Source organism: Paecilomyces variotii (assembly GCF_004022145.1).
Source record: "Paecilomyces variotii strain CBS 101075 chromosome Unknown C8Q69scaffold_2, whole genome shotgun sequence".
Classification (NCBI taxonomy): Eukaryota; Fungi; Ascomycota; class Eurotiomycetes; order Eurotiales; family Thermoascaceae; genus Paecilomyces; species Paecilomyces variotii.
The window spans coordinates 2,579,687-2,605,793 of NW_021167141.1; the positions used below are offsets into that span (position 1 = coordinate 2,579,687).

The window sequence follows — 26,107 nt, forward strand, 5'->3', positions numbered from 1 at the left end:
GGTGCTTTATTCTGATTATCAAATGTACTGTATGTTAACTATGGAGTAAATTACTGTACATTACCTTCTTGCTAACTAGGTAACCACTATTATTGAGTGACAAGACTTGACAAAACGCACGAAGGACCAGCCATATGACCATTTTCAGTACCAACTATCCATGCTTTCTGTTGATTTCCTTACTCGGGCACAAGCCCCTCGGCTCTAATTGCCTCATTGGCGTATCTCCGGAGATCGTCTATATCCCATGGACATGGGTCAAGAGGTTGCCTCCCCGCAGGCACTATACCTCCCACATAAAAGTCTTGCCTGAAAAACGTAAGGGATTGTGATTGAGTTCCTGGAGCAGGAGTCGGAAAGATTTGCTGTGAATATATCTGGTAAGTAGGCGTTCAGATATATAAGAGAGAAGAAATAATCCTTAGAGCAATAGAATACTTACAATTCTCTGGGTACCTGGAGTAGCTCTACGCCATAGCTCAATGAAACCTCTGATACGGTTGTTAGCGACTTTTGACCATTGAATTAGGACCACAACATTGACTTGAGGAGCGCCAATAAACCACAGATCCTTATCAGAAAGAAGTTTCTCATATGATTTCGAATATCCAGCCTCAAAAACGATTGCCGGGAACGCAGCCCAGAACTGTTTAATGTAGAGATCCGGCTCCTTGTAAATATACTGCCAAGGGTGCGGGAAGCTGCCGAAACCTGTTGATCTTGATTAGTCTATTATATATATATGTGAATATGCGATCTTATAGGGACTTACGACTGTTTCCACCAAGAATCAAGTCCTGATTTTCGTTCACGGTAAAAAAGCCGTTCAGACACTTTGTAAGCATCTGATTGTGAGCCCAACTGATCACAGATCCATGAAAGATTGTCGGCATAGTAACACACAGAATGGAAGTGGTTGGGTTGTATGATATTGTTGTGGATTCCCGTTCAATGTCACCATCAGAGGAAAGGCTTCTAGCGACTTGGTAGCCGATGTGGGGAAGATAGATTCATATTGTAGATCGCCTGGACCGTCAGTGCGAAGAATCTCTTGCTTGATGTGATAGAATAACTGTTGAGCCGTAAGAGAACTCGCGGTAGATAGGCTTTGACCCTGGGGGACGCGTCTAGGCGCGTCAGAGTGTTCAGAGCTCACAGTAGATTGGCCTTGGTCGTGATGACCGCTCCTGTTGCCAAGAGCCATGGTGGTTATTTGAGGAGCAAAATGCAAAAAGTAATAGATAAGACAGGTAGATACTTAAAAGGTCTGTGCTCCAGTACGACAAGAACAGTGAGGCAACAGTGAAGAAGAGAGTTGAGTGAAATAGGAAGAGAGGACACTGAGTGAGATCTACCGCATAGGGATTTTTTGAAGGTCACAGTTGAGGCCTTGATCTATGCAGTGTCAGGCTTTTATATACCTCATAGGCTATTTCTTGCTTCTTGCTAAGTTGTAGAACTATAATACAGAGTGAGATATGCATGACGGAGTTAATATCGGCAAATCACAATTAGGCTGCAATCCAACTAAAGCCTGATCTTGTGAATACAACAAGCAGTTAGAGAGATAGCCCGTTAATAAAACTATTGAATAGCCTAACCTATAAACTAGCAGTGGTTAATGGAGCTTTCTAACTAACCGCATTACTTGATTACTGGAGACACCCTTACCATAAGAAAGAAAGTATTGTACATAATACTTGATACCCGGCCTTGAGAATGCCAAAGCTCGCAGCAGCAAAGAATATGAAGTCTGGTCTTATACCCCGATCCCCGGTAACCATGGGTTCTCCCTCACCACAATTTATCGAACCTATCTTTAAGTAACCTCGACAAGCAGCCTCCATCATACTGCACCAACTGGGCTAACTCGATCGCTTTCCGTCCCCAGCGGCGCGAATCTTCATCTGCGGAAGCGAGATACAAATCTACAGCTCTATTGAACGCCATCGTAGCGAGCCACTCTAATTCGTCATCAGGGTACGACATGTCCTGCCTGTGAGAATGTCGGATATCGCGCGCCATGATGTATGCTCTATCGAGAACCGATTCGGCTAAGGTGTTGCTGGAACTAGGGGATGATTCCAGAGTGGGGGAGATTAAAGAGGAAGCTGGTTCTAGCTCCGCTGCTTTGGTAGGTGGAAGTGCAAGTTCGAATAAGCAGTGGATATAGCGGGGAAGCTTCTGATAGAATGCAGTATTTAGGTATGGTGAGCGCAATGTGGTGATGGTGTGGATCATTTGCTGGTTTCTGTTAATTCAATGCTCCTTTTTCTTGACCCAGAGACTGAAGTTCCTGGATCTTGGGGACCATATGAGGATGCTCCTACCTCAAAGACTTGCGACTTAATTTCTATCGGAATGTGAGAGCACAATATAGCATCCGCAAAGATCGTATAGAGGCGACCATCCGCCACCGTACCTGCCTCATCGATCAGAGTGCGGAGACTCTCCAATTGATTCATATATATGACCGCCTCAAAATCGAATGAGAGCATTGTTCTGTATCGTTGTAGCCACTCTTCGTGGTCAGGCGCATCTTTTCGGTCCAGTTGTGATTGAATGTTGTTACGGAATCCTTGAACATAAATCCGAACGTCAAGATATTGCTCTTCCTGGAAAAGGTTAGATATTCTGATGGATCCTATAAGATCAAGAATAATTACTACCTTGATTGAAGAATCTGTCTGTTCTCTTGCTCTCGAAACTATAATCGCGGTGGCGAGGAATTCGCATAGCATGCGCCTCGCATAGATTTGCGCTATTGGATCAACATCTCTCGGATACAAGCCAACAAGCTACTCTCGCAGTTAATAATGGTTACCCAACGGCAGTGTATTGGGTTGCGAGAAAGGTTAACCTTTACAGAGACATTCAATAACCTCAGGCTATAATCTAGTGGCCATGAACGCCTTAACTCGAGGGCCAGATTGTAGCTATTACGTGAAAACCACTCGAGCTCGGTCATGGAGAAAGTCTTTGCCTTGGACGAGTAGTGTTCTTCCGTCGCCTGTGTCGCCGCTGTATTTCATCAGTTCGATATCATAGTTCAAGTGATCTTGAGGCAGACCTTTCTCGAAAATTTGGCATAAATATTCTGGAGTTTCGAGCTCGTGTGTCTCATCTTCTAAGTTAGATGCAAGCAGACGTGTTGTGCAGCTGTGGGGGTCAGTGGAATTAACGTAGGTTGAAGTAGAAATGACACACCGTAATAGAGCTGGTAAATGTATTTGTTTACTGTCATTGTGGTCCAGTGTATCTAGAAGTTGTTTTAAAGCAACCACCGCTTGCTGTCTGTTTCCAGACTGTTGTGCCTCCATAATACAGGCAAGGATGTAGGTTCGACCAGACTCTAGCTCACATAGAGCTCTCAGACAAGAGGCTCCTTTCGCTGGTTAAGTAGTGATTTATACCCTGCGTTGAAAGGTGAACTGACCCAATTCCATATTCATTTCTCTCAGAGACAAGTTGTACATCAAATAAAGTGTTAGAGGATTCAATTTATCCTCCTGATTCAGTTCATCGGCTGTCTGACGAGCCAGCACGACGTTCGAATTTTGGAGAGCACAAAACATCAACTTTCTAAAACAACATTAGCTAACTGAATAAATGTATTATAGGACATTATTTCTATAGTACACTACCTCTTGATCTTTGCCCTGTTTACTTCTTTGCATTGTTGGAAGATCGGATGTTGGGCAAACTGAGACCATCTCTCTGCTTCTTCATAATTTCCCTGGGAAGATGCAAAATCAACCTTCTTCCAAATAAGCTAATAACTGCATCAGTAATAATGTGCAGCCAGTGTGTAAATTGGGACGAACAATCAAAGAAGCGTGGGAACAGGTTGCACTCAGGGGTTTTCCCCAACCCTCGTTAGTTTTTGTCACTGCATCGATGAGGATGTCCAGCCCGTTTGGCAGGTGTGATGGAGATGTAGCAATGGACCAAAGTAAGCCTAGGAAAACAGACTCTATCGACGACCTATTCCCGGTGGGGATGGTCTTCTGTACGAGCAGTTGCCGAAACGCTTCCGCAGACAGCTCTACGCTGGCAGCCTGTGAGTAGCCAAGATATTAAGAATAGCGAGTTGTGGTTACCTCTGGTTCCTGAGCTTGTGGATATAGTATAGAATCCTTGGTTTCAGTTAGAGAATGGAATCAAGGTCGAGACAAGCATTGCGGTTTACATTTCAGTATTCTTGTCGGTAGGCTGTAGAGTATGAACAGTTTTCAACAGCGCTATAAGGAGACTGTATCAGCGACATCCCTATCGAAGCGCAAAACTCCACTTACTATCGTAGTATGCACTTGAATCAAAACTGGACCCTCTGACTATAACTTCAAGTTTAAGCATCAGAGTCGATATTGCATTACCATGTTCCTCCAAAACATCAGCAAGGCTTCACTCTAGGGTAGACACCTGCGCACCTCGTCCAGAGAAGCTAAGAGTTCTGTGATACGAACTCGAGATTTTTCTGTGTTAAGCTCAAGATGTGCGCGTACTGAAGTCTGCTCAGCATTAACCAGTTTCGTAACATAAAAGACAGTGCATACCTAGAGCCTGCTGAGTTACCAGCCGCGTGCTATTCGCATCACACTCCTGATGCTGAAGCATTTGCGAATCTCCAGCTGATCCTAATGCTCGCTCGAACCATATAATGGCAGCCTGAAGGTCATGGTTCGAGAGGAGCCACTTTCCGATCCTGTAACACGCATCTGCAAGATTTCCCGCCGCCTCCAGATTGTGATGTGTCCGGTATTCTTTGAGCTTAGAGAACATATGTTCTGCCAGATCGAGCCTGTCTTGACGCCAATACTGGACACCGGTTAGTCTCCCACACATGTATCGAAATCCCGAAGCTATCTATACCAGCATAATTCGAAGTATGTAGTATTCTTGAACTAAATATTTGCCGATCCCGCATCCAGACTGGATATGAGAAGCGTGAAGGCGTTCCACATGCACTGCAGCTATCTCAAGAATTCTTAAGCTGATGGGAAACTGCTCTATTTCTGCTTCGACGTTAGCCAATATCACACAAAGCAAGCCATTCTAAGAGATTCAGTGAGATTCTGTATCCCATATGTACCTATGCAAAGTCTAGCCGTCCGAAGAGCCACTTCAAGCAGCCTTATTCTGTCTGTATCTGAAAGTCCCATGGAGTCTTTATCTCCTTCCTCAGCCGAAAAGGGATTAACTCCCTCCTTGATCCCATTGTTCGCCGCCGCGCTCTCAAGCATCAATAATGCAAGGACTTTCACTAATAGAAGACAGGCAAAGTCAGCCATACTGAATGTCCGCAAGGTTACTACTTCAGAACAGACCTCCAATAAGCAACCGACATGTTTCCTGTCCCCATTCACCATCACCTACGCTCATCAAACGAGAGCACGCATTCCATAGTTCAGTACCTGCTGAATCGAGCCCATGACAAGATGATACCAGTACATGTGAAGATTCCAGAGGAAGCAGATCAATATATCTGTCTAATGTCTTGACACTCTCATCATCCAGCGAGAATGTGGTAAAAGAAGCAGCCTCGAGAACCCTGGTCTTTAGATTGACGGCGAAAGCTATATGGAGAAAGTCAGCAGCATCAGTAAGGTGTATAGGCTTAGAAGTGAGGGTATTATAATATGGACGAGGTGCCTACTGGTGATGTTAGATGCCAGCTCCGTTTGGCTGTCCTGCGTTGTCCGGGTCATGGCCAATTCTCTAGGGGTTCTTTCAGCTCAAGTATCCGTTTTGAATCTGCTATGATTCCTGACAGGATAGCAGTGATGCGAAGCATTATTAAGACGAGGCGTGAAGATACCTCTGTGACGACGATCGAGTCAGAGCGGGATGTACAGTACGACGGGGTCGAAAAGCTCACCTGACTTCTGTACAAGTCCACTTCAATTTTTCATCCGCTGTGCCGTACAACTATCTTGGTTTTCCTCAGGAATAAACGAGATCCTTATTGACTTTGATGACACTTTGATGTTGTGAAATTTCCAATAGCTCTGACTCAATTGATTCCTTGTAGGCTAGAAGCGGAAATTGGTTTTATCGACAATGACGCATGCAGCCTCTTGGTACGTATCAAATATCTACAGAGAGATAAGAACAGAACACATGCTATACAGAACGCCCAAAGAGAGCCGGCTCAAGCCCAACTGTAACTTGGCAACAAGTGCAGATATGCACTATTCAAAGGGGTATATATAAGTAGAAAGCACACATGGTTTCGGGAACCTTGGAAGAGGATTGTTAGTCCCAGAATCAACACAGCAGAATCATGCTGGTAAGGAAAGGTGCATCAAACGCCTAGTAAGTGGAAGATAACCCATATCGACATCCCACAATGACCTTACGCGCCAATTATGCATAAAGCGTTTTGGGTATCTATATATATATATATATTTTTTTCTCGACAAGGATCATCGTCTACTTCGCTGCATCGGTAAGAAGTTACCGACAATGAGTGATGGGCTAGGGAATAGCGGTCAGCATTGTACAGGAGATGTGATGGATGAGTGCTATACTAACATATTATGTGTGTCGCGACGGATGGTAAACGAGAAGCAACACGGGATCCCTTGGGAAGGATTGGTGGCGTCGGGATTCTTCAGCGTGCAGCTCGTGAGCATCGCTTTCTGGGTGTTGTCGAAAGCGATGGCGCCGAATTTCTCCCAGTAGCTAACTAACTGGTCCTCGACAATGATTTCATGGATAGCCAACTTGCCCTACAGGTTGGAATTCGTCAGTAAATCGCTACGAAAGATGCGTCTCAAATATAAAGGGAACCCACATCTCTTAGATTCTCGATAGGGACGTCGATAAGCTGAGCCATTTCCTTGTTTCCGCGGAAGATTTCGCCAGTTCGTCTCCAGCAGCAAGCGGGGATCGCCATACTGGCAAAGACTCGATCATATTCCATTAGACTTCGTTCGAACCACATTTCCACCAGCACAAGCTCGATATCGGTCAAGCTCTGCATCCGTTCGCGGAATTTGGGCCTGAATTTATCCAGTTGGCGAAGAATCTTCTGTCGTGATGCAGGTTGCATGTGTTGTTCCATGTACTGGTTTAGCCTGGCATAACCCTTGACATAGTTGAATGGCTTCAACATTCCAGCGTCATATTTCGCCTTCAGTAGCTTGTTCATCCTTTCTTCCGGAGGATCAGTTCCGGAGGGATCAGCCGCAGTCATGTAATAGGTTTCCCTAGCTTTGTCGTTACCGACAGTGGAGCTTGGACGTTGGATCCCATTCCCCGCATTTTGGCTTTGTGCGGCTCCCAGCTGCGGAGGCTGGAGAAACCCAGAATTGTTCCCTGCCAGAGACATCGAATTGAGCAGTGAAGGGTCGGAATATAGGCCCTGAAGATCATCGCCCTGATACATAGCACCATCATCAAGTAAACTGTGACTCAAAAAATCACTAAGCAGGTTATATTCGTTGGTGAATTCTGGTGCATTGAACATGTATGAAGGATGAAATGTGTGCATGTCCTGGAACTGGCTTTGTCTTTGGACCGGCCAATCATTATACCCAAGCACTGAAGCCTCGTTAGCGTATATGTTACATTGAAATGCATAAAAATAGGCCGATGTGCACGGCGCGTGATTGGGCGCTGACCTGAGCTGTTTGAAATGTTTCCCGGTTGGATCGATTGTGAGGGATTCACCGTCGAAGGAGGCAGACCATGTGGTTGCATATCTGGAAGTAGCTGTTGAGCGGTCGCATCTTGTACGTCGAGATTGCTGGGCATGCCTTGGCTGCTGGAAAATTCGTTCTTTGACGAGCCTTCCTCATCTGCTGCGGACAATTCGTGTTCACTTCGTGCCCGCTTCGACGGCTCTCGGGGCTCATCGTGGCAAAGGTGGCCGATATTGCGTTTTATACATCGCGTACATGGTCGCTCCTATTTATGGATCGGATCAGCCAACTCATATTGTTTCCAAGCTTGCAGCGGCAAAGTCTCGGCCACAATGCAGGTTCGTGTCAAAAGGGGGTCGTACCGAGTCGCAGGTCATATGCTGTCCGACATTACCAAGTATCTACGGTCAGCCTATCATCCTCCAAGGGCTTTATGTCGCCAAGATGCAGATTCGCATTATGCAGGAGGACCGCATGCAAAGAAAAGTAGCATCAAGCAAGGAGCATCTCGTTGCTTACCGATCGCCGACAGTAGACGCAAGCTACGAAAGAAATTCAGTTAGCCAAAACTATTCGATAGGAAGCTTAAAGATTGGCGACCAATTCTCCGTACCATGATTGACCTTGCGACGCTTCTTCGGGCTCGCGTGCGTGGGTGCAGCTGTTCCGTCTGCCTTCCCGGCGGGCGACGTCTTGGTATTCCCATTTGCGCGAGTTTCTTTAGAGAACGTATCACCGTCTGCTGCGTTGGATTTTGTACTCTCCGTTGTTCCATTATGTTTCGTTTCTCCTCCGGCGGGGGGTCCCGCCTGCGATGAGCTTGCTTCCGCCATGGACCGCTTGGGGTTGGAATGTAGAGTCAAGACAGGCCCGTTGCGCGCAAACCAAGCAGTGGCTATCGCGCTTTTCCCGTTCCACAGCGTTGGCAGTTGGATGGCCCACTGCAGATAGGAACGTCAGATACGACTGTAGCAGATACCGGGAAACAGACAATGCGGAGCAAGATAGAAAGATGCACTGTACCTGGGCTGAGGGCAAGCGACTGAGATGGAGTCCCGCGCGGAGGAGCGGGACCTTAAGCGCGCACGTATTTTCCCGATTTCGCCTCCGCATTAGGGTTGGATTGGATGGAGAGAGAACTTTCTCGCCCCGCTATCCGATCTCTTTGGAGTCTTTGCTCTTGTTCTCCGCACTCCGCTATACTATAGACCTCGGCTCCGCGCGAGTCGAAATGGCACATCTCTGCTCCCGGAGATCCTGGCGCAAAAAGACTGGTTATGATGACATCTTCCCTACAATTGTTGCGCTAGTGGCATATCGCGTACGAACCACGCTATTTCTTGGCATGTGTACATCGTCAAGGGAGATTATATTATTGAAGGTTTTAACTAAACCTAGCTATCTCTGCAAACTGCTTTTAAAATGCTCCTGGTCACTCGCACAAGCAGCACATCTAAAAAGGCGTGCGCGTGGTACCACGCCCTAGTTGCTTCGGCCAGGCGGCACATGAGCCGTCCGCTGTAGATACGATCGTAATCAGGAACCCCAACGGTTTGTGTGCCTAAGCTAACAGTCGAGGTCCTGCGACAGACATGATAGCCTGTTTCTTGGCGCCCACCCGAGCAGGAGATGCTCCTGCGAGACACTGTTCTCCAGGGACCGTAGGTGAGGCGCCGATGTATCTTCCAGTACCATCAACCTCTGCATTCGGGATTCAGCTCCCGGTTGTTCGCGACTGACTCTGAGCGGCTTAGACTGACAGAGATGATTGAATAACAGCCTGGGATCTCCAGGTTACGCCGGTCGTAGACACTCAGTCGGCTGGAATGGGCAACAAATTCAATGCCGCCTGCGATCGGGTAATTGCTTCCTTTAAACCGTCAAGGGGAGCGACATTATTGTGCATTGACTGAAGGTGGCCGTTTAATTGCTTTAAGAGACCCGCGACTTCGGAATCCGGTTGAAGCTGGAAATTTGTTAGCGGCACGTCATGTACAAAGATAAAAGCGCAGCCATACATCACATAGAGCCACTTCCCGGCCTTTTATCTCAGGGATGACAAAGTTAGACCATCCTTCATCGTTTCCGTTGGGTATATTGTCGAGCTGTCGAAGAACAGGATGTTCCTAAAACGAGTCAGCTCCTAAACTGCGAGTGTTCGAATCCTAGCCAAGCATACATTCTTCATTTGTCTCTTCCTTTCTGACTCCGCTGCTTTAGCGTTCTTTTCCATTTCTTCCAGTTGCTTTGTCTCTTTCGCGAGCAATGCTTCCTCTTTATCGATCTCTGCTTGAAGCAAGTCAATACTGCTGTTCACGGTCGCCAAGTGTGCCTCTAGAGAACGCTGAATGGCTTGCGATTAGTTTTCTGCCATTTTCGAGGAGGAACCATAAATACGAACGTGTTCATCAATGGCGGACTCATAGTCAAAATTGGTATCTTTCGTTATCGGCGGGAAAGGCATTCGTGGGAGTCGTCTCCCTAAGCTAAGAAAAAATGACGCGAAGATCAGCCAAACCAATCTTCGAAGAATCATTCCCTGTGCCCTAACTCACTTTCTAACCAGCGCGCCCACCGCTGTCTGCGCTTCGATGCGTTTGCGCTCATCACGTTGTCTTACTATGACCGGCCGCTCGAGAGATCTAAACATATCCAAGACCTTCTGCTGGACGGGTTCTGGTAGCGTCGTCCATTTTGCCTTAATCGTTCGCTCCGAGATATGTCGAACACGAGGTTTGAGGTAGGCGTATTGCTTATTTGAGCCGCCGTCTCTCTCGTCGTCGTCGGCATCGTTTGAGCGCTTCCTCTTGGGAGGCATGATGGGAACGCGTAACAAATGGGTAGCGACGAAAGGTGATAACAGTAAGCGCGAGTATTTATTTCAAAGGTCTTATGCGAGATCGAAATTCTGTGAGTCGCGTGAGAATAGATAGCTTTGACGCCGCCAAGAAGTGTCGTGTGTTCCTGAAAGGACAAAGGAACAACAGACTGCTAGCGGAACTCTTTGGACAGTTTCACATGTTGTGGGTCAAAACACGGAGGAGTTCCGCTGACGCTGCAAAACAGACAAACCCAAACTATAGATAGTCCTAGTATTAGATTAACGAAGTCTCGAACATGATCATATCAGCAGTCGTATCAAGAGGCCGCATTCTTTCGTGAGACATTGCGCAGCAATGAGGTAGCTACTACATTTAGTCTTATATGCAGAAACCCCATGTCGTCTGAGAGGGAAATGTTGCACGGGTAGAGTCGACTCGTAAGTATTGGTGCATACCGCTGCTAGCCCATCATCTTGTTAGGAATCACATCTCCAATGGTAATTTAGCGGAAGCCATAGGGGGTGGGGGGAAAGTTGGGTACTTCCTCGGGCTAAACAAGGCGACGGGTGTCGGAAAATGTCGTTGGTTCTAGACAGAGATACCTTGAATGGTATAAATCAGATTATCTTTTTGGGCAGGAAGATGTGGTAACTGACTTTTGCTTTGGCTTCTAGAGTGCGCCTTAGATCCATGATACACCACGACATATAGCAGACCTTAGGAGATTCGTGCGTTCTACAATAAGAATAAAAGAGCAAACTTCCTACTGACCGGAGAAGGGTCTCGGTAGGGACTTAGACATTATATATAGTAGAATAAGAAACCATAATCCTAGCTGTCCTTTCGCTTCCTTTAAGCGTAATCTCTATATGTGCGGACGACCTCAAGGAAGGAGAACGGCAGGCATGCCCGATTTCCTTCTAGAGCTGTTATTCCCGTAAAGATCCGTCGCCACAATGTGGAAGACTTTGTTGAAGTCCACCTGCAATAAATGAAAAAACCCAATCATAACGCCGCGCTCGCTTTCCGGCTATTTACCCTTGCAAAACAAATAGCTTGGTTATACAATGCCCGTAATGTCACTTAGAAGGCCAATGGACGAATCATATGAAGATGTCATCGTGGCATTCGGATGCCATCCACAGCCTTTAGATCAGCGAGTTGGGCCTTGAGAATTTCGTTCCCATGTAGGATATCTTGCAGCCAGTCCGCTGCTTGCATGAGCATGGCACTTTTGCTGAACCCTCCGCCTCTCAGTTCCGGCACAAGAGAACATAGCTCATCGAAGCCTTGCTTGATGAGGTTGCGTCTCTTCTGTTCGGAAAGGATATGATTTGTCCGTTTTTGCTCCTCCGTCAAATTTTCTCGTGCATGCTTGCCTGAACCCTGCTTGGCCTTCCGCGACCCAGCATCGCTGGAACTTCGCCTTGCTTTATCCTGACTAGACGTCTTCGTCTTCTTCGTCCTCGACCGCGAGGCATCTACGTCAGAATCAGCGTCCTCCGCCTTAACCATCGACTTCTGCCGCTTTCTCGGCTGTAGCTGGTCGGAGACATTCTCATCGTTTCGTAGGCCACTAGGCATATATCCGCCATGGAGTGAGGCCCAGTCTCCATTGCCTGTCATCCTCACGGGACTAGGAGCCCGGGTGTTTGCGGCGCTGCTTTGAGGTTCAAAACATTCTAGCTTGTCCAGGAGGTCTTTCGTACGTTCCTCCATGTTGTGTTGAGGCGGTGGCAAGTAGCCTTGATCCATGAAGCTAGCATCTGATCCCCAGCGCAGAGTCCTGACTTTGGCGACCGTCTGCTGGTCCATGGTCACAGGTTGCTGAACGTCAAAGAACATCTCTGGCGCATGGTATCCACGAGGCAATGGTTGTTTCCGGGCAATCTGTGGACAAGTTTCCTCCATTGCGGGTTGGTCACCTGTTGCTGAATTCTTGGAGACCCCTCCTTTGACAGAAAAGTTTCTATTGGCATTATGAAGTGTGTGGTCGGGAAATAATTGGTGACTGAATGGCGAGCTAAAACCGTTTGCATTCATTCCATTCCCGTAAAGCATCGAGGCAGCTGCAAGGATATCCGAACTGGTTTCCATACCATTGTCTGCTGTAGAAAAGGCTCCTTTTCCCAAGCCGTGTTGAAGAGCTGACGGTTGGCCCAACGTGGTTGTAGATCCTTCAAATATCGGCGGTAGCTCCTCCGACCAGTCCAGATTGCTAGGACCTTTAACCGGTTGCTGGCCACGGAACCAGAAGTCGCTCGTATCCAGGTGATTGGCGTTCATGGTAGTGAAGAAATTGTCGAGCATATTCGACTCGCTGTCGTCGAGCAAAGCTGGACCAGGCGGAGGAGCAGGGGCTGGGTCATATGGCGTATCGAACGATGAGAGGAATGAATCTGACCGCTATCATCAGCATAATGCAGACGGACAATCGGTATGGTGAATGAGTACGCACAGCCAAAGGGACCAGGAGCTGGAGACGTCCCACGCCCATTTCGAAGATCCGACCCTGTCAGATTCATGGCCAAAGATAAAAATCGTTATAACGATATATACAAAAAGGGTCCTCAGGGCTCAACGCGCGAGGTTTCCGGAATGAGCATATGTCAGAGTCATCCACATGCGCTTGCGACAATTGCTGAAGACCGCAGTTCAGTTACAAGCTCCGGGTCAAATCTCTGACTGCACGGCGTAGGGTCGACATCAATCCACCTCGAGAGCAAAAACCAGGAGATAAAGTGGTAAGAAAAATGGGACGCGAGGGAGAGATGATGACGCTCTAGGGCGCCTGTTTACTGCACATGCGCGGGGAACTGAAAACCGTTGATTAGATTGCTAGGCGTTTCTGAGGCTGGCGAAAACGACGCTTGTGACTGGAGCGAGGTGGGGTCTGGGGAAATAGGGCAGCATAAGGACCGGTTAGATCTCAAGCCTAACAAAATTGGCGGATGAGGTCAGGAGCTCAGACAGGCAAGTGATCTGATATAGAGAGGAAAAGGTCAAGATACGACGGCGTTGAACCGACGTTGACTCGGTTTCTCCTCGTCGAGGTCGACCACTCTCGCAATCACATGCAAAATTTCGGCCGCTCGAGCGCTGGTCGCGTGACGTATCGTTATTACCAGAATTATGTACCTTATTGTACCACAGCACACGCTCTGCCTACCGGCCGGTCTGTGTAACCTTGTAACTTTCCGTCTCCCCATTACTTACAGTACGCTCGGTCGAACTATCCCAAGTCCGCAAGAGCTCTTTGGCCCGGAGATGACTTCCCCAGCCTCCGCATTGCGGCTCAGGACAGCGCGACTCTGGGGCAAAGACCAAAGGGCAAACTTGGTCTATTATTATTCCGTCCTGTTCTGGGCGCTCCACGTTTCCTTTCCTCAAAGTTCAAACTGTCCAACGTCTCCTACCCCGCGTCTCTTGTCCCGTACTCGTCCGGCCTCAATGGACTAGGCTCCCCGGGTTTCTGATGATCATCATCAAGTCTGTCCCCTGACCCAACATTCTATCGGTGCTGGCCGTGTTCCAAAACCGAGGTTCAGGGACGGCAGACCATCAAGTCGGCCCTAGGTGAAAGTCTGATCCTACCTTCTTTGCGCGTGGCTTGTTGCGCTACCTAACACGGCTGCAAGTTGGGCTAACCCCGTGGTTAGCTCAAACCTCAGCCCAATAACTGTTGGTTTTATATGCCACTAAAAGGGTACGTTTTGTGATTCTTTACATAGTGGTGGGTCGAGTACGTCAAGAGGCTGCCTTCATGTATCGGGGCGTTGTCAATGGGCGTTCGGCTTCTTGGTTCTGATGTTTGCCAGATCCGTCCTGTAGAAGGAGCTTCTAAGGGAAAGGCTCATCTGGAGATGATCGGGCCGACGACATGGACCCTAGATTTCTCCTGGACCGCGAGAAAACTGTCGATCTTCGCATATTAAAGCCGTAAGTACCACCGGCCTCTGGTCAGAGCGTTCTTCCGGAGATGTATTGAGGTCGTTGTGCATGAAACTCCGTACACCTGAACTGACTTGCTTCTGTAAACTCTAGCATTGTGCGTGCCTATGCCTTGAGTTACCTGTCATCAACGGTCCCGAGGATCGTATCATGGGTGCGATTGGTAAGGAAGGAAGATGCAAATTCAAGTCCTGGGCAACGAATTACAGAGGTACGATGCGTTAATTCTCACCTGCTTCCCTCTGTGGATAACCTAAGTACCGCATTTCCTTTCCTTCTATCTCGATGTCGGTTTTTCCTACTTGTTCTCTTGCTGCTGCAACTTGTACTGCGGGTGGAAGCCTCGCGAGGATGACTGACATATCTGACATCCGGAGAGACTGTACCGTGAAAAGCAAAACTAACTGAAGACACCTCAAGCTCCGTCGAATTCTCGTTAATGCATTGCGGTTGAATGGGTTTCCAGCTTTCTGCGCTTTTGTCGTTGCTGGATCTACCTTACTTCCGGTCCTGATCCTCAGGATCTATTCAACTCTTACTGCAAAGGCGGGGACGAAGAGGTTATCACAAACCCGCCGAGTCTTACAGCTCGTCCGGTTTTTATCTGCTTTCATATCGTCTTGGTTTAGCTTCCGGCTCCTCAACAAACGGCAGCATGAAGTGCGAGACTCTTCTGTTAACTCAAGCCCACGGGAGGAAGACGTGACGGTTACATCGAGACACGATTTGACTGAGCGACCAGAACTGACTGGTAGGACCTTGGACTTGACTCTCTTTGTATTCACTAGGGCCGTGGATGTGGTTGCATGCATAGCATGGGAACGCTGGCGGCAACGACGAAAGGCGCAGAACCGCTGGACCTTCGCTGAATCTATTGCACCACGGCTAGCAGATAGCGTCATTTTCACCGCAAGCACTGCGGCTATTATGTGGGCGTGGTTTTATGAGCCAGAACGTCTCCCACGCTCGTACGAAAAGTGGATCGGGGAAGCTGCGAAGGTTGATTCGAGGCTAATCGAGGCTCTCCGTCGAGCTCGAAGAGGGATATTCGTATACGGAAAGGATACTGGCCAAGCACCGTTGCTTCAGTCTATGTGCGAGGATTACAGCTGGCCACTTGAATGGGGCGACCCAGCAAAAACAATCCCTATACCATGTGAAATGGTTCACATGGGATGCGGCCCTAGTTGCGAGAAACATGCCGCGTGGCGCTTTGTACGAGCGTTCAAGTTTGCAAGCGCTACTTATCTTCCTCTTCAGCTCGCACTACGGCTTCGGACGAAACGGCAACTCTCTCGTGTCGTTGCTGCAGTTAAGGACACGCTGCGGTCATCAACATTCCTTGCCTCTTTTATAACCATCTTCTACTACTCGGTCTGCCTTGCACGGACGAGGTTGGGACCAAAGATTTTTGACTACAAGACGATCACGCCGATGATGTGGGACTCGGGACTGTGTGTTGGTGCCGGGTGTCTCCTCTGCGGTTGCAGTGTCCTCGTGGAGGGTGCGCGTAGGCGGCAGGAACTAGCCCTATTTGTGGCACCGCGAGCAGCAGCAACCCTGCTACCCCGACGGTACGAGAAGAAGGTACGATGCGCCTTGAAAATAGAGCATAGAGTCATGTGCCTGTAAAGGCTATGGGCTCAGGAAGCTGGGCTTTGTCGCTCTGGTTGGTTTCAGACTTGCTAACGAATTGCTATAGTATGAATATCGGGAACAGGCGGCTTTTGCCCTTAGTACTGCAGTAATTTTCACCTGTCTGCAAGAGCGACCAGAATTTGTCAGGGGTTTCATTGGCCGAATTGGTGCCCGGGTCATAAGATGAAAGTTTCTGCATTGTGTACTTGTCTGGATGGTTACCATGCTTGGCCGCATAACACAGGGCGTTGGCTAGGTCGGTTGTTCCGAAGGCAAAAGATTCGCAAGGTGTCCATGATTAGGCTATGGTTTTCAATACCCAGATACTCTGTATACGTACTTGTGTCATAATTTATAACTAATAATTTCTAGCTCATGTTCGTCTATGAAGAACAGCGGTGCTACGTATGTAATTTCGCACTTGGGTTTCGCACTTGGGTTCAGGGACTTGTACCCCAAAGGCAACATGAACTCTTATTGAGACGGTCTGCTGTGCGAGGCAGAGCGCTTGCATAGTCCTCAAGTTTCTTAATTCTGCCAGCCCCAGGGATGAGACCGTTCTGCCTTTGGCCATAGCGAACGAGGAAAGCGTTAATTTCTTTGTGTTAATTTGTTTGCCGCCTAGCATTATTCATGGCCATATATATAGTTAACTTGAGCGTTGATGAAAGTACAGCTACAGAGTAGTTAGAAAAATATATGTGCGTAAGCTTTGCTGTCATACGAATAGTAGTATTTATTTCCCTTCAATGTGAATCAATCCAATGGCACCTATATTGCGACCCAGTAAATAGTATCAAATAAAACCCCAAAGCTTATGAGACTGAAGCAGGAGCGTGTTGTCGACAGTTGGTTCCATTACTAACTAGCACATCCGGATTCCGGATGACGCCGCCAAGGAATATCACGTGTTGGAAAGTCTCCGTCCATAACTCCGCATCAAAGCGATTTCTCCAAAAAATCCGGAGGGGTTTGGCTTGATCAATTATGGTGCCAGCTCCGTTCACAATGTTGGGGCGATGCCTCTCACGAGGTGTCGCACCTCGGATACCCAGCTACATTATCAGAGAGCGTACTCCAGCAGTGCGGAGATGCCTGTCTGGGAGCCCAGTTTGGCGGCAACAAGCCGCGTCGGCGGCGCCATTCAATAGCCCTCAATCAGTTAAAAGAAATACCTCTACAATGTGAGCATTGTTTTCCTCCTTCGATTGCCGACGTCAAATTTGCCGACCTTGTTCAGGTACTATACCATTAGCATAATCATCGGAACTGTTGCTCTGGCTTATGGTTCCGTACCTCTCTATAAGATGGTAAGCAGGAATCATCGTACCCGTTCAGTATAAGATCTGTTCTGACCATTGTCATGAAAACTATAGATTTGCCAGCAGACCGGCTGGAATGGTCAACCGGTTTCCACTCACCGCGTCGGTGATGGCGATACCTCGTCCCGCGTCCAGCCCGTCACAGATGCTCGACGTCTTCGAATTACATTCAACGGAACCGTTTCTGATGTCCTCCCATGGAAGTTCACGCCGCAGCAACGAGAAGTTCGTGTGCTTCCCGGCGAGACGGCTCTTGCCTTCTATACGGCGACGAACAAGGGTCCTGCGGATATCATCGGAGTTGCAACGTACAGTGTGACACCTGCCCAGGTCGCGCCGTACTTCAGCAAGATTCAATGTTTCTGCTTCGAGGAACAGAAACTAAATGCGGGAGAATCCGTTGATATGCCGGTTTTCTTCTTCATTGACCCGGATTTCGTAAAAGATCCGTCCATGAAGGGAATTGATACCATTACTCTATCCTATACCTTTTTCAGTAAGTGCAGTACGTCAGGAGTTCTTGTACTCTATGGTTGCTAATAAATATTTAACAGAGGCCCGATATGATGACAATGGAGTCCTGAAGCCGACTCCCGGTAGCTGAGGCACAAGTATTATGCTCAGTTAATCGGCAGATCGTATCATTGGAACGGGCAGATGCTCATGGTTAGCGCGGCAGCCCATCGTAGGCATCATGGCTGGAACTAACAGCTCAGAACCTGGGCAAAAGCCATGGTCCCATTCATGTTGAACAGGCCATACTTTCTGTCAACAGTGACCTTAGATTCTCCACTTATCATCCTGTTTCATTATTTGCACACAAGGAGTACACATACTGCGGTGGAAAATTGATTTTCTGCAAACAATCTGTACAATAGAGCATCATCTCCATGGGATGGACATTGAATAAATCCGAACTCCTCCTGGAACCCTGAATATATAGAAATGGAAGAAAAAAAAAATGCTAGAACTTATTTGTAAAATTAGCCACTGAATTCGACTATAGTATCGGCTTAGACTGATTACGGTACCTAAGTTTGTACCAGTGGTGTTGATCATCATATTTATGGTGCCTCAGGCATCAACACATGAAATCCATTTCACGTCACGCACGGACCATCAATTAATTGCACGCGAAGACGCGTTCCGTCGAGAGCTTCGATGGTCTCGAAGATCATGAATTGTACTCACAAGCGCCGTGAATGAGTCTGAAGCTTCCACGGACGCTATATTCATTCGAAGAACACAAGTAGCATAATGGCTCTTCTTGTTGATAAATTGCGGCCGCGGACCCTTGATTCGCTCACCTATCACCATGAGCTGTCTGCCCGCCTGAAGTCCTTGGTAAGCTAACGCCCGTTTTCTCTCAATTGCTCCCTTGAAGGTAGGAACTGAACCAACGGTATGTTTCTGTATAGGCACAAAGCGGCGACTTCCCACATCTTCTCGTCTACGGTCCTTCAGGTGCTGGAAAGAAAACTCGTATCATCGCAACTCTCAAGGAGCTCTACGGCCCCGGAGTGGAAAAGATCAAGATCGACGCACGTGTCTTCCAAACGACTAGCAATAGAAAGCTCGAATTCAACATCGTCGCCTCTGTCTATCATCTAGAAATCACACCATCAGATGTGGGAAACTATGATCGAGTCGTTGTGCAGGAGCTGCTCAAGGAAGTGGCACAGACGCAACAGGTTGACGTCTCGGCCAAGCAGCGTTTCAAGGTCGTTGTGATAAACGAAGCCGACCACCTGACTCGTGATGCACAAGCAGCGTTGAGACGGACGATGGAGAAATACAGTCCGAACTTGAGATTGATCCTCCTAGCGAACAGTACGGCGAATATCATCGCACCTATCCGCTCGCGAACTCTGCTGGTCAGAGTGGCAGCGCCCTCCGAGGATGAGATCAGTACTGTATTGAAGGCAGCTGCGGAGAAGGAGGGGTGGACGCAGGTTGATGCGCTCAATAAGAGGATCGCAAAAGAGAGCGGGAGGAATCTTCGGCGAGCGCTGCTTATGTTCGAGGCCATCTATGCACAGAAGTATGTCTGGCCCCAGCAAATATGTAGCGAATTTGTCCTAACCGATTTACCCTTCACAGTGAGAAAGTGACAGATAAAACACCGATACCGCCTCCGGACTGGGAGGCCTTGGTTTCTTTGACTGCAGACGAGATCATGGCCGAGCGATCGCCGGCGCGGTTGCTACAGGTTCGCGCAAGACTCTATGACCTTCTTACTCACTGTATACCACCTACAACTGTTCTCAAGGTAGGAATCATGGCTTTCATTCCCTGGGGACCCAAGCTGACGAGCTACAGACTTTAACCTTCAAACTCATTCCGAAGGTTGATGACGCATTGAAACCGGAAGTCATCAAGTGGTCCGCTTTCTATGAACATCGGATAAAGATGGGTAGCGTAAGTATCTTACGATTAGGATGTATCCATGTTCAGAATGCTGAGATAAGACTTACAGAAAGTGATATTCCATCTGGAGGCGTTTGTCGCAAAATTTATGCGTATCTATGAAAGGTGAGTGATTCTGTGTGAGATTGGATGAAATACTTGCTGAATTTCTGCTTTCTAGTTATTTGATGGGAATGGACTTTTAATCTGGAGATGAGAGAAATGAATTAATGATTGCGTCCATATCATAACTACCGGGGCATAAGATCTTTATTCGAGGTGTGTAAGGGGTATATCTCTTGTTCCGCTACCCCATCTACTGAGGCCTGTATTTCTACGTCTTCGAAACGAAAAAGGACGATCATTCCAGCTTCATGAACTCTATTGTATCAATCGTGGTATCTCCAATTGGACCACACCACAGAATTGCTCCGTATCATTCATCCTCACTAAGTAACAATTTTCCATCGCAAAGTAGAGTAATTACATACTCAAGCTTCAAGATGTCAAGCGTGCGGGTGGTTCAGAATGGTGGGAATATCTCATCCCCCACGTTGGGGGAACCAGGGGAGAAACTACGTCATACCCATCCTGTATCCAGCTACAACCTACCATTAAAGCTCCAGCTTCCTTTTGGGACATGTCATATTTTCCCTCGAATACATTTAATTCCTAATAAAACAACTATTTGTGTTCTCTGTTCTGGCTCGAATCAACATCAATTGCTCTGTTCGTACCTACACCACACCCTCATAACATGTCGTCCTCTGATAAATTGATGGATACGGAACCTGGTGGCGAGAGCCGACAGTAAGTCTTTTTGATGCGTCAACTTTCTGCTCCTCCTGGAGAATATTCGATTAATCGATTATTCATAGGTATGAGTCCATAAAGGAGTTCACGAAGACGCCCCCGAAACAGAGTGGCCAGCTGAGAGGTATGTCCTGGCTGCTTTAAACCGGGCGTCCTGTACTTGGAAAACTAACATGTGTTGTAGCTGGAGCTGCACACACATACAGTGATATTAAAACTGGTCTAGAGCCCGGAGAGGCCCAGGAGGGTTATGGCGAAATTTCCCCAGATGAAGATGGGTTCGCGGGCAGAACAACTGACGTATCGGGAGAGGCTGATAAAGGTATTGTATTTATTGTCCTATTCTTTCATTTATTCCCATATACAAACACATCCTTCAGTTGAGAAAGAAACGAAGAAAAAAGCTGACGGTAGTGTACACAAGATCTGAAACCACGGGCGCCAGAAGATGATGAGGAGGCGAGGAAAAGCAGGCGAGCACAGAGGTATGGGCCTGGTTCAGGTGTCGGTGCATAGATGTTGGAAAAGTGCATTTAAAGGAGGTATGAAGCAGCATCGCGATAGGATATATAGCCTATGAAGTGCTCGTAGGGGAGGTGCTGGACGAAACCGATTTCGGTGCTGACTTCTCCATGCCGAGCGGCACTTCTCTCCTCGGGCGCTTGAGGCTCTCCAATGTAACTCCGTTTTGGAGCTTCGTCAATCCAACAACTGGAGGGTCACCCTTCTTCACAAATTCCCAGAGTCCTAGACAGATAATCAATACAAGTATATTTGAAAACATATGCGGAGCTGGACGTACCAGGAAGCTTGTGAGCTGCCAGTCGGAAGGCCTCCCTGGCGATCTTCTCGTGAATGTCACCCCTCAGCTCAAAAACAATCCTGCTCACAGGAAGCCTGACGGCCCAGTAGTCGAACTTTCCCTTTCCCTTACCCATACGCATCTCATTTCCGGATGTGTAGACACCAATGTTGGCGCTCACGCGCTTGTAAAGTTCGTAATTCATTCCTCTCAGCCTTCGACGGATGGTCTCCTCCCCAATTTTCAATTGCGCCGCAGACACACGTCGGTCGTGGTCCTTCATTCGCAGGCCATAATCACCCCAAACGACTGTTGTTCCTCGGTATGATCCTCCGGTTGGGACATGCGGGCGACCCTTTGGAGACTTAGATTTTTCCATGAACTTTGGGGCCAGCCAGTCCAGGGCGGGTGATGTGGTCGAGAAACATCTCGACAACGGAAGAGAAAGGCCTTATTCCAAAACTCGTCAGCATGGGCTGTGAAAACCTCTTTTTCATCGGACGCCAGTAATACTCACAGGATGGCCGGAGGAAGGCCAATTGGGGGCCTCGGAACATCTTCAACTGAGGACCCATTGTGACGGACTGACCAGATCCTGGTTGAAGATGGTTGATGCTTGAAATCTGGAACCCCGGTCTTTTGACGCTCTCCGATACTCGAGACCGGAGATCTTCTGTCCCGAATTGGCGAAGTTGGATGCACGTGCCACAGAGGTCTGTGTTATGTCAGCAGACATATTGGATCACGCTTTAGCGCGTCTCCCCGCGACGGGACGTGTAATTGTAGGAGCTGCCTGGGAGCTGTTATAGCGACGCTATTTTCTTCAGCTGGGTTGTCAACAGCTTGTCAATCCTACATCGCCCGCTCTGGTAGTTGCTGCCCTGGTCGCCCCAGAAGTTCAATCCACGATGCCTGCGGACATCAGGAGCTTCTTCGGTGGCAAGCCCGCCCAAGGCTCAGCTCCGAAGGCACCAGCTAAGAAGACAGAGGTATGTCCATGAAGCAAAGGAAACTATACATTTTTCCCTGCATTTCCTTCGTTGTTAAGTGAATTTGCAAAGGTCAAATCTACATTTTGCACCCAATGCTTTCGTCCACTATGACAATTTAGTTAAGCTTAGCTTTGCTGATACAATCATTTCTACAGGACCAGTCCACTGCTAGAAAGAAGCGTATGTCAGGCAGAAATTTCTATCTCAATCGCAGCCGCTAATATAAAAACAGGAAGCAGGAAGGTCGTCGACGATAGTGACGATGAAGAGGTAGTCGAGCAAAAAGCTCCGGCGCCGAAGCCTAAGCCAGCGTCTGAAAAGTATTGTATTTCCCGGTCACATTCTAAACCTTGCCTTCAGCTGACACATGCTACGATTCAGGAAAGAGGAAATAGCGAAAGGAGAGCCGACGTCCACCTCTGATTACTTCGCTTCCTCAAAGAAGAGGGGCCGGCCCCCAAAGGCTAAAAGTGAATCTACGACTGCTGCACCCGAGGCGCAAGAGAAACCCGAGAAAGGCACACCCGGATCTAAGAAGTTTGCTGAGTTCAAGATGCCTCCAGAGACCCCTCCGTCTGTCGGGAAAGAGAGTGTGAAGCGTAACCCGCCGCGAGGCAAGAAGCTCCATACCGTGGACGAAGAAGAGAATCTCGGTGGTGATGACATTTTCGCGACAGAATACCAGAAGCCCGGCAGAGGTGATGATGATTATGTCGAAGAGGACGATGACGGAAGTGAATTCGAGGAGCTTGTCGTACGGCCTGCAGTAGCGGCTAGAAAAGAATCGGAGAGCCGAAAGAAAGCGTCAGTTGATAAGGAAGATGTGGAGATGGAGGATGCCCCTGTGCCCTCTAAACCTTCTCGACGGAAACGAAAGTCAGAAGCTCTACTTGACAAGGGCGAAGATGATGATTCATATGAGGATGCAAAGAAGAAAGCCAAGCCGTCATCGGCAAAGGCGACGCCCAAGAAGCCGAAAGCGGCATCGACAAAGCAGGATAAGCCGGAGAGTAAAGAAATCCAGGATATATTCGACAGTATCCCAACAGTTAGACCACCTTCGCCTCCGAAGAAGTCTGGCGACTCCAAGAAATTCAACTTTGCTCAGCATGCCCAACACACACAACCTCCGCCGGGAGCTGGGACTAAGGAGATGCCAGTCGGTGCCGAAAATTGCCTTGCTGGCCTGTCCTTTGTCTTTACTGGTATTCTAGATACTCTGGGCCGTGATGAAGGACAGTCGCTTGTGAAACGGTACGGCGGTAAAGTCACTACTGCGCCCAGCTCGAAGACAAGCTATGTGGTCCTAGGAAGTGACGCTGGACCTAAAAAGCTCGAGACAATTCAAAAATTCAAGATCAAGACTATAAATGAGGATGGTCTCTTTGAGCTGATTCGTCGACTGCCACCAAACGGTGGTGATGGAAAGGCGGCGGAACAATATGCCGCTAAGAAAAAAGCCGAGGAAGAAAAGATTCGAGCCATGGCTGCTGAGATTGACCGAGAGGAGAAGCAGAAGATCAAGAGTGTGGGAACATTGGGAGCCAACGCTCCGCAGGGGTCACAGGCTCCTTCAAGCTCCCAAGGACCCAGGGTGGATGATCGCCTCTGGACAACAAAGTATGCCCCGACGTCTATAAACATGATATGTGGAAACAAAGGCATGGTTGAAAAGCTTCAGGTTTGGCTGAGGGAGTGGCATACGAACGCAAAGTTGAACTTCAAGAGACCGGGCAAGGATGGATTAGGTCTCTATCGTGCTGTCATGATCCACGGCCCACCGGGTATCGGAAAGACAACAGCAGCACATCTGGTTGCCAAACTAGAGAACTACGACGTTGTTGAGACAAATGCAAGTGATACCCGAAGCAAGAAGCTTGTAGAAAACGGCTTGCTTGGTGTCCTGGACACGACCTCTCTGCAAGGTTATTTTGCCGGCGCAGGGCAAAAGGTCGAGAGCGACAAAAAGAAGATGGTTCTCATTATGGATGAAGTCGATGGAATGTCAGCTGGTGACCGGGGTGGCGTTGGCGCCCTAGCTGCTGTTGCCAAAAAGACCCGAATTCCACTTATCCTCATCTGCAATGACCGAAGACTTCCAAAGATGAAGCCTTTCGATCATGTAACATTTGACTTGCCCTTCAGAAGACCGACTGCCGATCAGATACGGGCGAGGCTCTCAACTATCTGTTTTAGGGAGGGCTTGAAGATTCCGCCTCAGGTCTTGGACGGGCTGATTGAAGGCACTCATGCCGATATACGCCAAGTCATTAATATGCTCTCTACAGTGAAGCTCGACCAGCAAAATCTTGACTACGACAAGGGCAAAGAGTTGTCGAAAGCATGGGAGAAGCACGTTATCCTGAAGCCTTGGGATATCGTCAGCAAGATATTGAGCGCCCAGATGTTCTCCCAAAGCTCGAAGGCTACATTGAATGACAAAATCGAGCTGTACTTCAACGACCATGAATTCAGTTATCTCATGCTACAGGAAAACTATCTAAAGACGAACCCGACTCTAGCTGGCGGTTATCAAGGGAAGGAGCGCAACCTGAAATTGCTCGAGCTGGCCGAAAATGCAGCCTCAAGCATTAGTGATGGTGATCTCGTGGATAGAATGATCCATGGCGCACAACAACAATGGAGTTTGATGCCAACACATGCTGCCTTTAGTTTTGTCCGCCCGGCTAGTTTCGTATCTGGTAATATGGTTGAGCGGCCAACATTTACTAGTTGGCTCGGCCAGAACAGCAAGCAAGGTATGTTATTACTGTCTAATATTTGTCCTACTGCTCGCTGACAACGTTCTCAGGGAAACTTTCGCGATACATCAAAGAAATACAAGCCCATATGCGTCTTCGCTCCTCGGGCGATCGCGACGAAGTCAGACAGCAGTATTTCCCGCTTCTGTGGGACAGATTGATCCGCAGAATGATGGATGAAGGAAAAGAGAGCGTTGAGGGTGTCATTGATCTAATGGACAGCTATTTCTTGACCCGCGATGACTGGGATGCTATGGTCGAGCTCGGCTTGGGTCCCATGGACGAGTCTAAGGTCAAACTGGAGAGTCAGACGAAAGCCACTTTTACACGCCTTTACAACCAACGGTCGCATCCTATCCCATTCATGAAGGCGAGCAGCATTGTAGCGCCTAAGAACATACCCCGAGAGAAGCCGGACATCGAAGAAGCTATCGATGAATCGGACGAGGGAGAAGAAGTCTTAGATGCCGAGACCAAGGAAGACGATGAGAGCGAAGAGCTCGACCTCAAAAAAGACAAATATGTGAAGGTCCCGAAGAAGCCAGCCTCGAAGGGAGGAGCAGCAAAGGGGAAGAAAGCCACGAAGGGCAAAAAGGGTGGGAACCAAGAGGATTTTATCGACGACGACGAAGAGGAGGAAAAGCCCAAGAAGGGGCGGGGTCGGAAGCCTAAGGCAAAAGCCTGAGCATGGTTATTGCATTTCCATTCTGCCCGGTATCATTCTTAGGACTCGCGATGTCCATTTAGTGCTTTGAACGCTGTACATTTAATGCTGGAAACCGTCATGTATCGCCAGGCTATTTGCAACGGAGTGGTTGTTCAGCGGTCTGTTGCCATTCTATCATGATCAGTGCATGTATTATAATAAAGAATTATCCATTGACGACAGCGCCTCCAAGAAGTACTAACTATGTGTAACTGGGAAGTATTCTTAGTTATGAGATGCCGTGGCT

The 26,107-nt window shown here is 48.2% G+C and overlaps 11 protein-coding genes across 11 annotated transcripts; 5 read left to right on the forward strand and 6 right to left on the reverse strand.

Annotated features, from left to right (window-relative positions):
* Positions 1-68: 68 nt before the first annotated feature.
* On the reverse strand, positions 69-1,087 carry C8Q69DRAFT_457815 (hypothetical protein). Its single transcript, XM_028629937.1, has 3 exons — positions 773-1,087; positions 443-711; positions 69-365 (listed from the first exon to the last, which is right to left on the reverse strand). The coding sequence occupies exons 1-3, from the start codon at positions 891-893 to the stop codon at positions 180-182; spliced, it is 576 nt and encodes a 191-aa protein (XP_028487762.1). The 5' UTR covers positions 894-1,087; the 3' UTR covers positions 69-179.
* Positions 1,088-1,629: 542 nt separating this feature from the next.
* On the reverse strand, positions 1,630-5,997 carry C8Q69DRAFT_160348 (meiosis protein SPO22/ZIP4 like-domain-containing protein). Its single transcript, XM_028625656.1, has 19 exons — positions 5,879-5,997; positions 5,657-5,820; positions 5,328-5,576; positions 5,093-5,263; positions 4,873-5,015; positions 4,557-4,818; positions 4,431-4,504; positions 4,296-4,383; positions 4,190-4,241; positions 4,101-4,136; positions 3,825-4,050; positions 3,645-3,772; positions 3,437-3,582; positions 3,208-3,385; positions 3,071-3,159; positions 2,861-3,021; positions 2,670-2,798; positions 2,331-2,615; positions 1,630-2,244 (listed from the first exon to the last, which is right to left on the reverse strand). The coding sequence occupies exons 2-19, from the start codon at positions 5,706-5,708 to the stop codon at positions 1,795-1,797; spliced, it is 2,919 nt and encodes a 972-aa protein (XP_028487763.1). The 5' UTR covers positions 5,709-5,820; positions 5,879-5,997; the 3' UTR covers positions 1,630-1,794.
* Positions 5,972-8,600, reverse strand: C8Q69DRAFT_160462 (Zn(II)2Cys6 transcription factor acuM). Its single transcript, XM_028625657.1, has 7 exons — positions 8,260-8,600; positions 8,166-8,188; positions 8,009-8,026; positions 7,626-7,911; positions 6,797-7,545; positions 6,535-6,731; positions 5,972-6,477 (listed from the first exon to the last, which is right to left on the reverse strand). Exons 1-7 carry the CDS (start codon positions 8,477-8,479, stop codon positions 6,426-6,428), a joined length of 1,545 nt encoding a protein of 514 aa, XP_028487764.1. The 5' UTR covers positions 8,480-8,600; the 3' UTR covers positions 5,972-6,425.
* An 859-nt stretch (positions 8,601-9,459) lies between these two features.
* Positions 9,460-10,464, reverse strand: C8Q69DRAFT_504767 (CENP-Q, a CENPA-CAD centromere complex subunit-domain-containing protein; the record flags this gene model as incomplete). Its single annotated transcript, XM_028632630.1, has 5 exons — positions 9,460-9,612; positions 9,665-9,772; positions 9,826-9,990; positions 10,048-10,132; positions 10,202-10,464. 5 exons carry the CDS (start codon positions 10,462-10,464, stop codon positions 9,460-9,462), a joined length of 774 nt encoding a protein of 257 aa, XP_028487765.1.
* Positions 10,465-11,119: 655 nt separating this feature from the next.
* On the reverse strand, positions 11,120-13,486 carry C8Q69DRAFT_457840 (hypothetical protein). Its single transcript, XM_028629938.1, has 2 exons — positions 12,927-13,486; positions 11,120-12,867 (listed from the first exon to the last, which is right to left on the reverse strand). Exons 1-2 carry the CDS (start codon positions 12,991-12,993, stop codon positions 11,585-11,587), a joined length of 1,350 nt encoding a protein of 449 aa, XP_028487766.1. The 5' UTR covers positions 12,994-13,486; the 3' UTR covers positions 11,120-11,584.
* Positions 13,487-14,108: 622 nt separating this feature from the next.
* Positions 14,109-16,337, forward strand: C8Q69DRAFT_160509 (hypothetical protein). Its single transcript, XM_028625658.1, has 5 exons — positions 14,109-14,210; positions 14,287-14,407; positions 14,513-14,630; positions 14,840-16,006; positions 16,122-16,337. The coding sequence occupies exons 2-5, from the start codon at positions 14,349-14,351 to the stop codon at positions 16,242-16,244; spliced, it is 1,467 nt and encodes a 488-aa protein (XP_028487767.1). The 5' UTR covers positions 14,109-14,210; positions 14,287-14,348; the 3' UTR covers positions 16,245-16,337.
* A 594-nt stretch (positions 16,338-16,931) lies between these two features.
* Positions 16,932-18,122, forward strand: C8Q69DRAFT_160624 (cytochrome c oxidase assembly protein COX11 mitochondrial precursor). Its single transcript, XM_028625659.1, has 4 exons — positions 16,932-17,241; positions 17,298-17,367; positions 17,434-17,875; positions 17,934-18,122. Exons 1-4 carry the CDS (start codon positions 17,045-17,047, stop codon positions 17,981-17,983), a joined length of 759 nt encoding a protein of 252 aa, XP_028487768.1. The 5' UTR covers positions 16,932-17,044; the 3' UTR covers positions 17,984-18,122.
* Positions 18,123-18,539: 417 nt separating this feature from the next.
* C8Q69DRAFT_160655 (putative DNA replication factor C subunit Rfc5) lies at positions 18,540-20,037 on the forward strand. The gene is made up of 5 exons (XM_028625660.1): positions 18,540-18,723; positions 18,798-19,420; positions 19,480-19,648; positions 19,699-19,797; positions 19,856-20,037. Exons 1-5 carry the CDS (start codon positions 18,637-18,639, stop codon positions 19,913-19,915), a joined length of 1,038 nt encoding a protein of 345 aa, XP_028487769.1. The 5' UTR covers positions 18,540-18,636; the 3' UTR covers positions 19,916-20,037.
* Positions 20,038-20,392: 355 nt separating this feature from the next.
* Positions 20,393-21,114, forward strand: C8Q69DRAFT_525740 (hypothetical protein; the record flags this gene model as incomplete). Its single annotated transcript, XM_028633614.1, has 4 exons — positions 20,393-20,595; positions 20,664-20,722; positions 20,783-20,920; positions 21,023-21,114. The coding sequence occupies exons 1-4, from the start codon at positions 20,543-20,545 to the stop codon at positions 21,112-21,114; spliced, it is 342 nt and encodes a 113-aa protein (XP_028487770.1). The 5' UTR covers positions 20,393-20,542.
* On the reverse strand, positions 20,898-22,177 carry C8Q69DRAFT_457859 (putative mitochondrial large ribosomal subunit protein L16). The gene is made up of 3 exons (XM_028629939.1): positions 21,918-22,177; positions 21,401-21,850; positions 20,898-21,345 (listed from the first exon to the last, which is right to left on the reverse strand). The coding sequence occupies exons 1-3, from the start codon at positions 21,973-21,975 to the stop codon at positions 21,173-21,175; spliced, it is 681 nt and encodes a 226-aa protein (XP_028487771.1). The 5' UTR covers positions 21,976-22,177; the 3' UTR covers positions 20,898-21,172.
* Positions 22,178-26,067, forward strand: C8Q69DRAFT_457862 (replication factor RFC1 C terminal domain-containing protein). The gene is made up of 5 exons (XM_028629940.1): positions 22,178-22,389; positions 22,548-22,572; positions 22,625-22,712; positions 22,774-25,151; positions 25,205-26,067. The coding sequence occupies exons 1-5, from the start codon at positions 22,309-22,311 to the stop codon at positions 25,837-25,839; spliced, it is 3,207 nt and encodes a 1,068-aa protein (XP_028487772.1). The 5' UTR covers positions 22,178-22,308; the 3' UTR covers positions 25,840-26,067.
* The last annotated feature ends 40 nt before the right edge of the window (positions 26,068-26,107 follow it).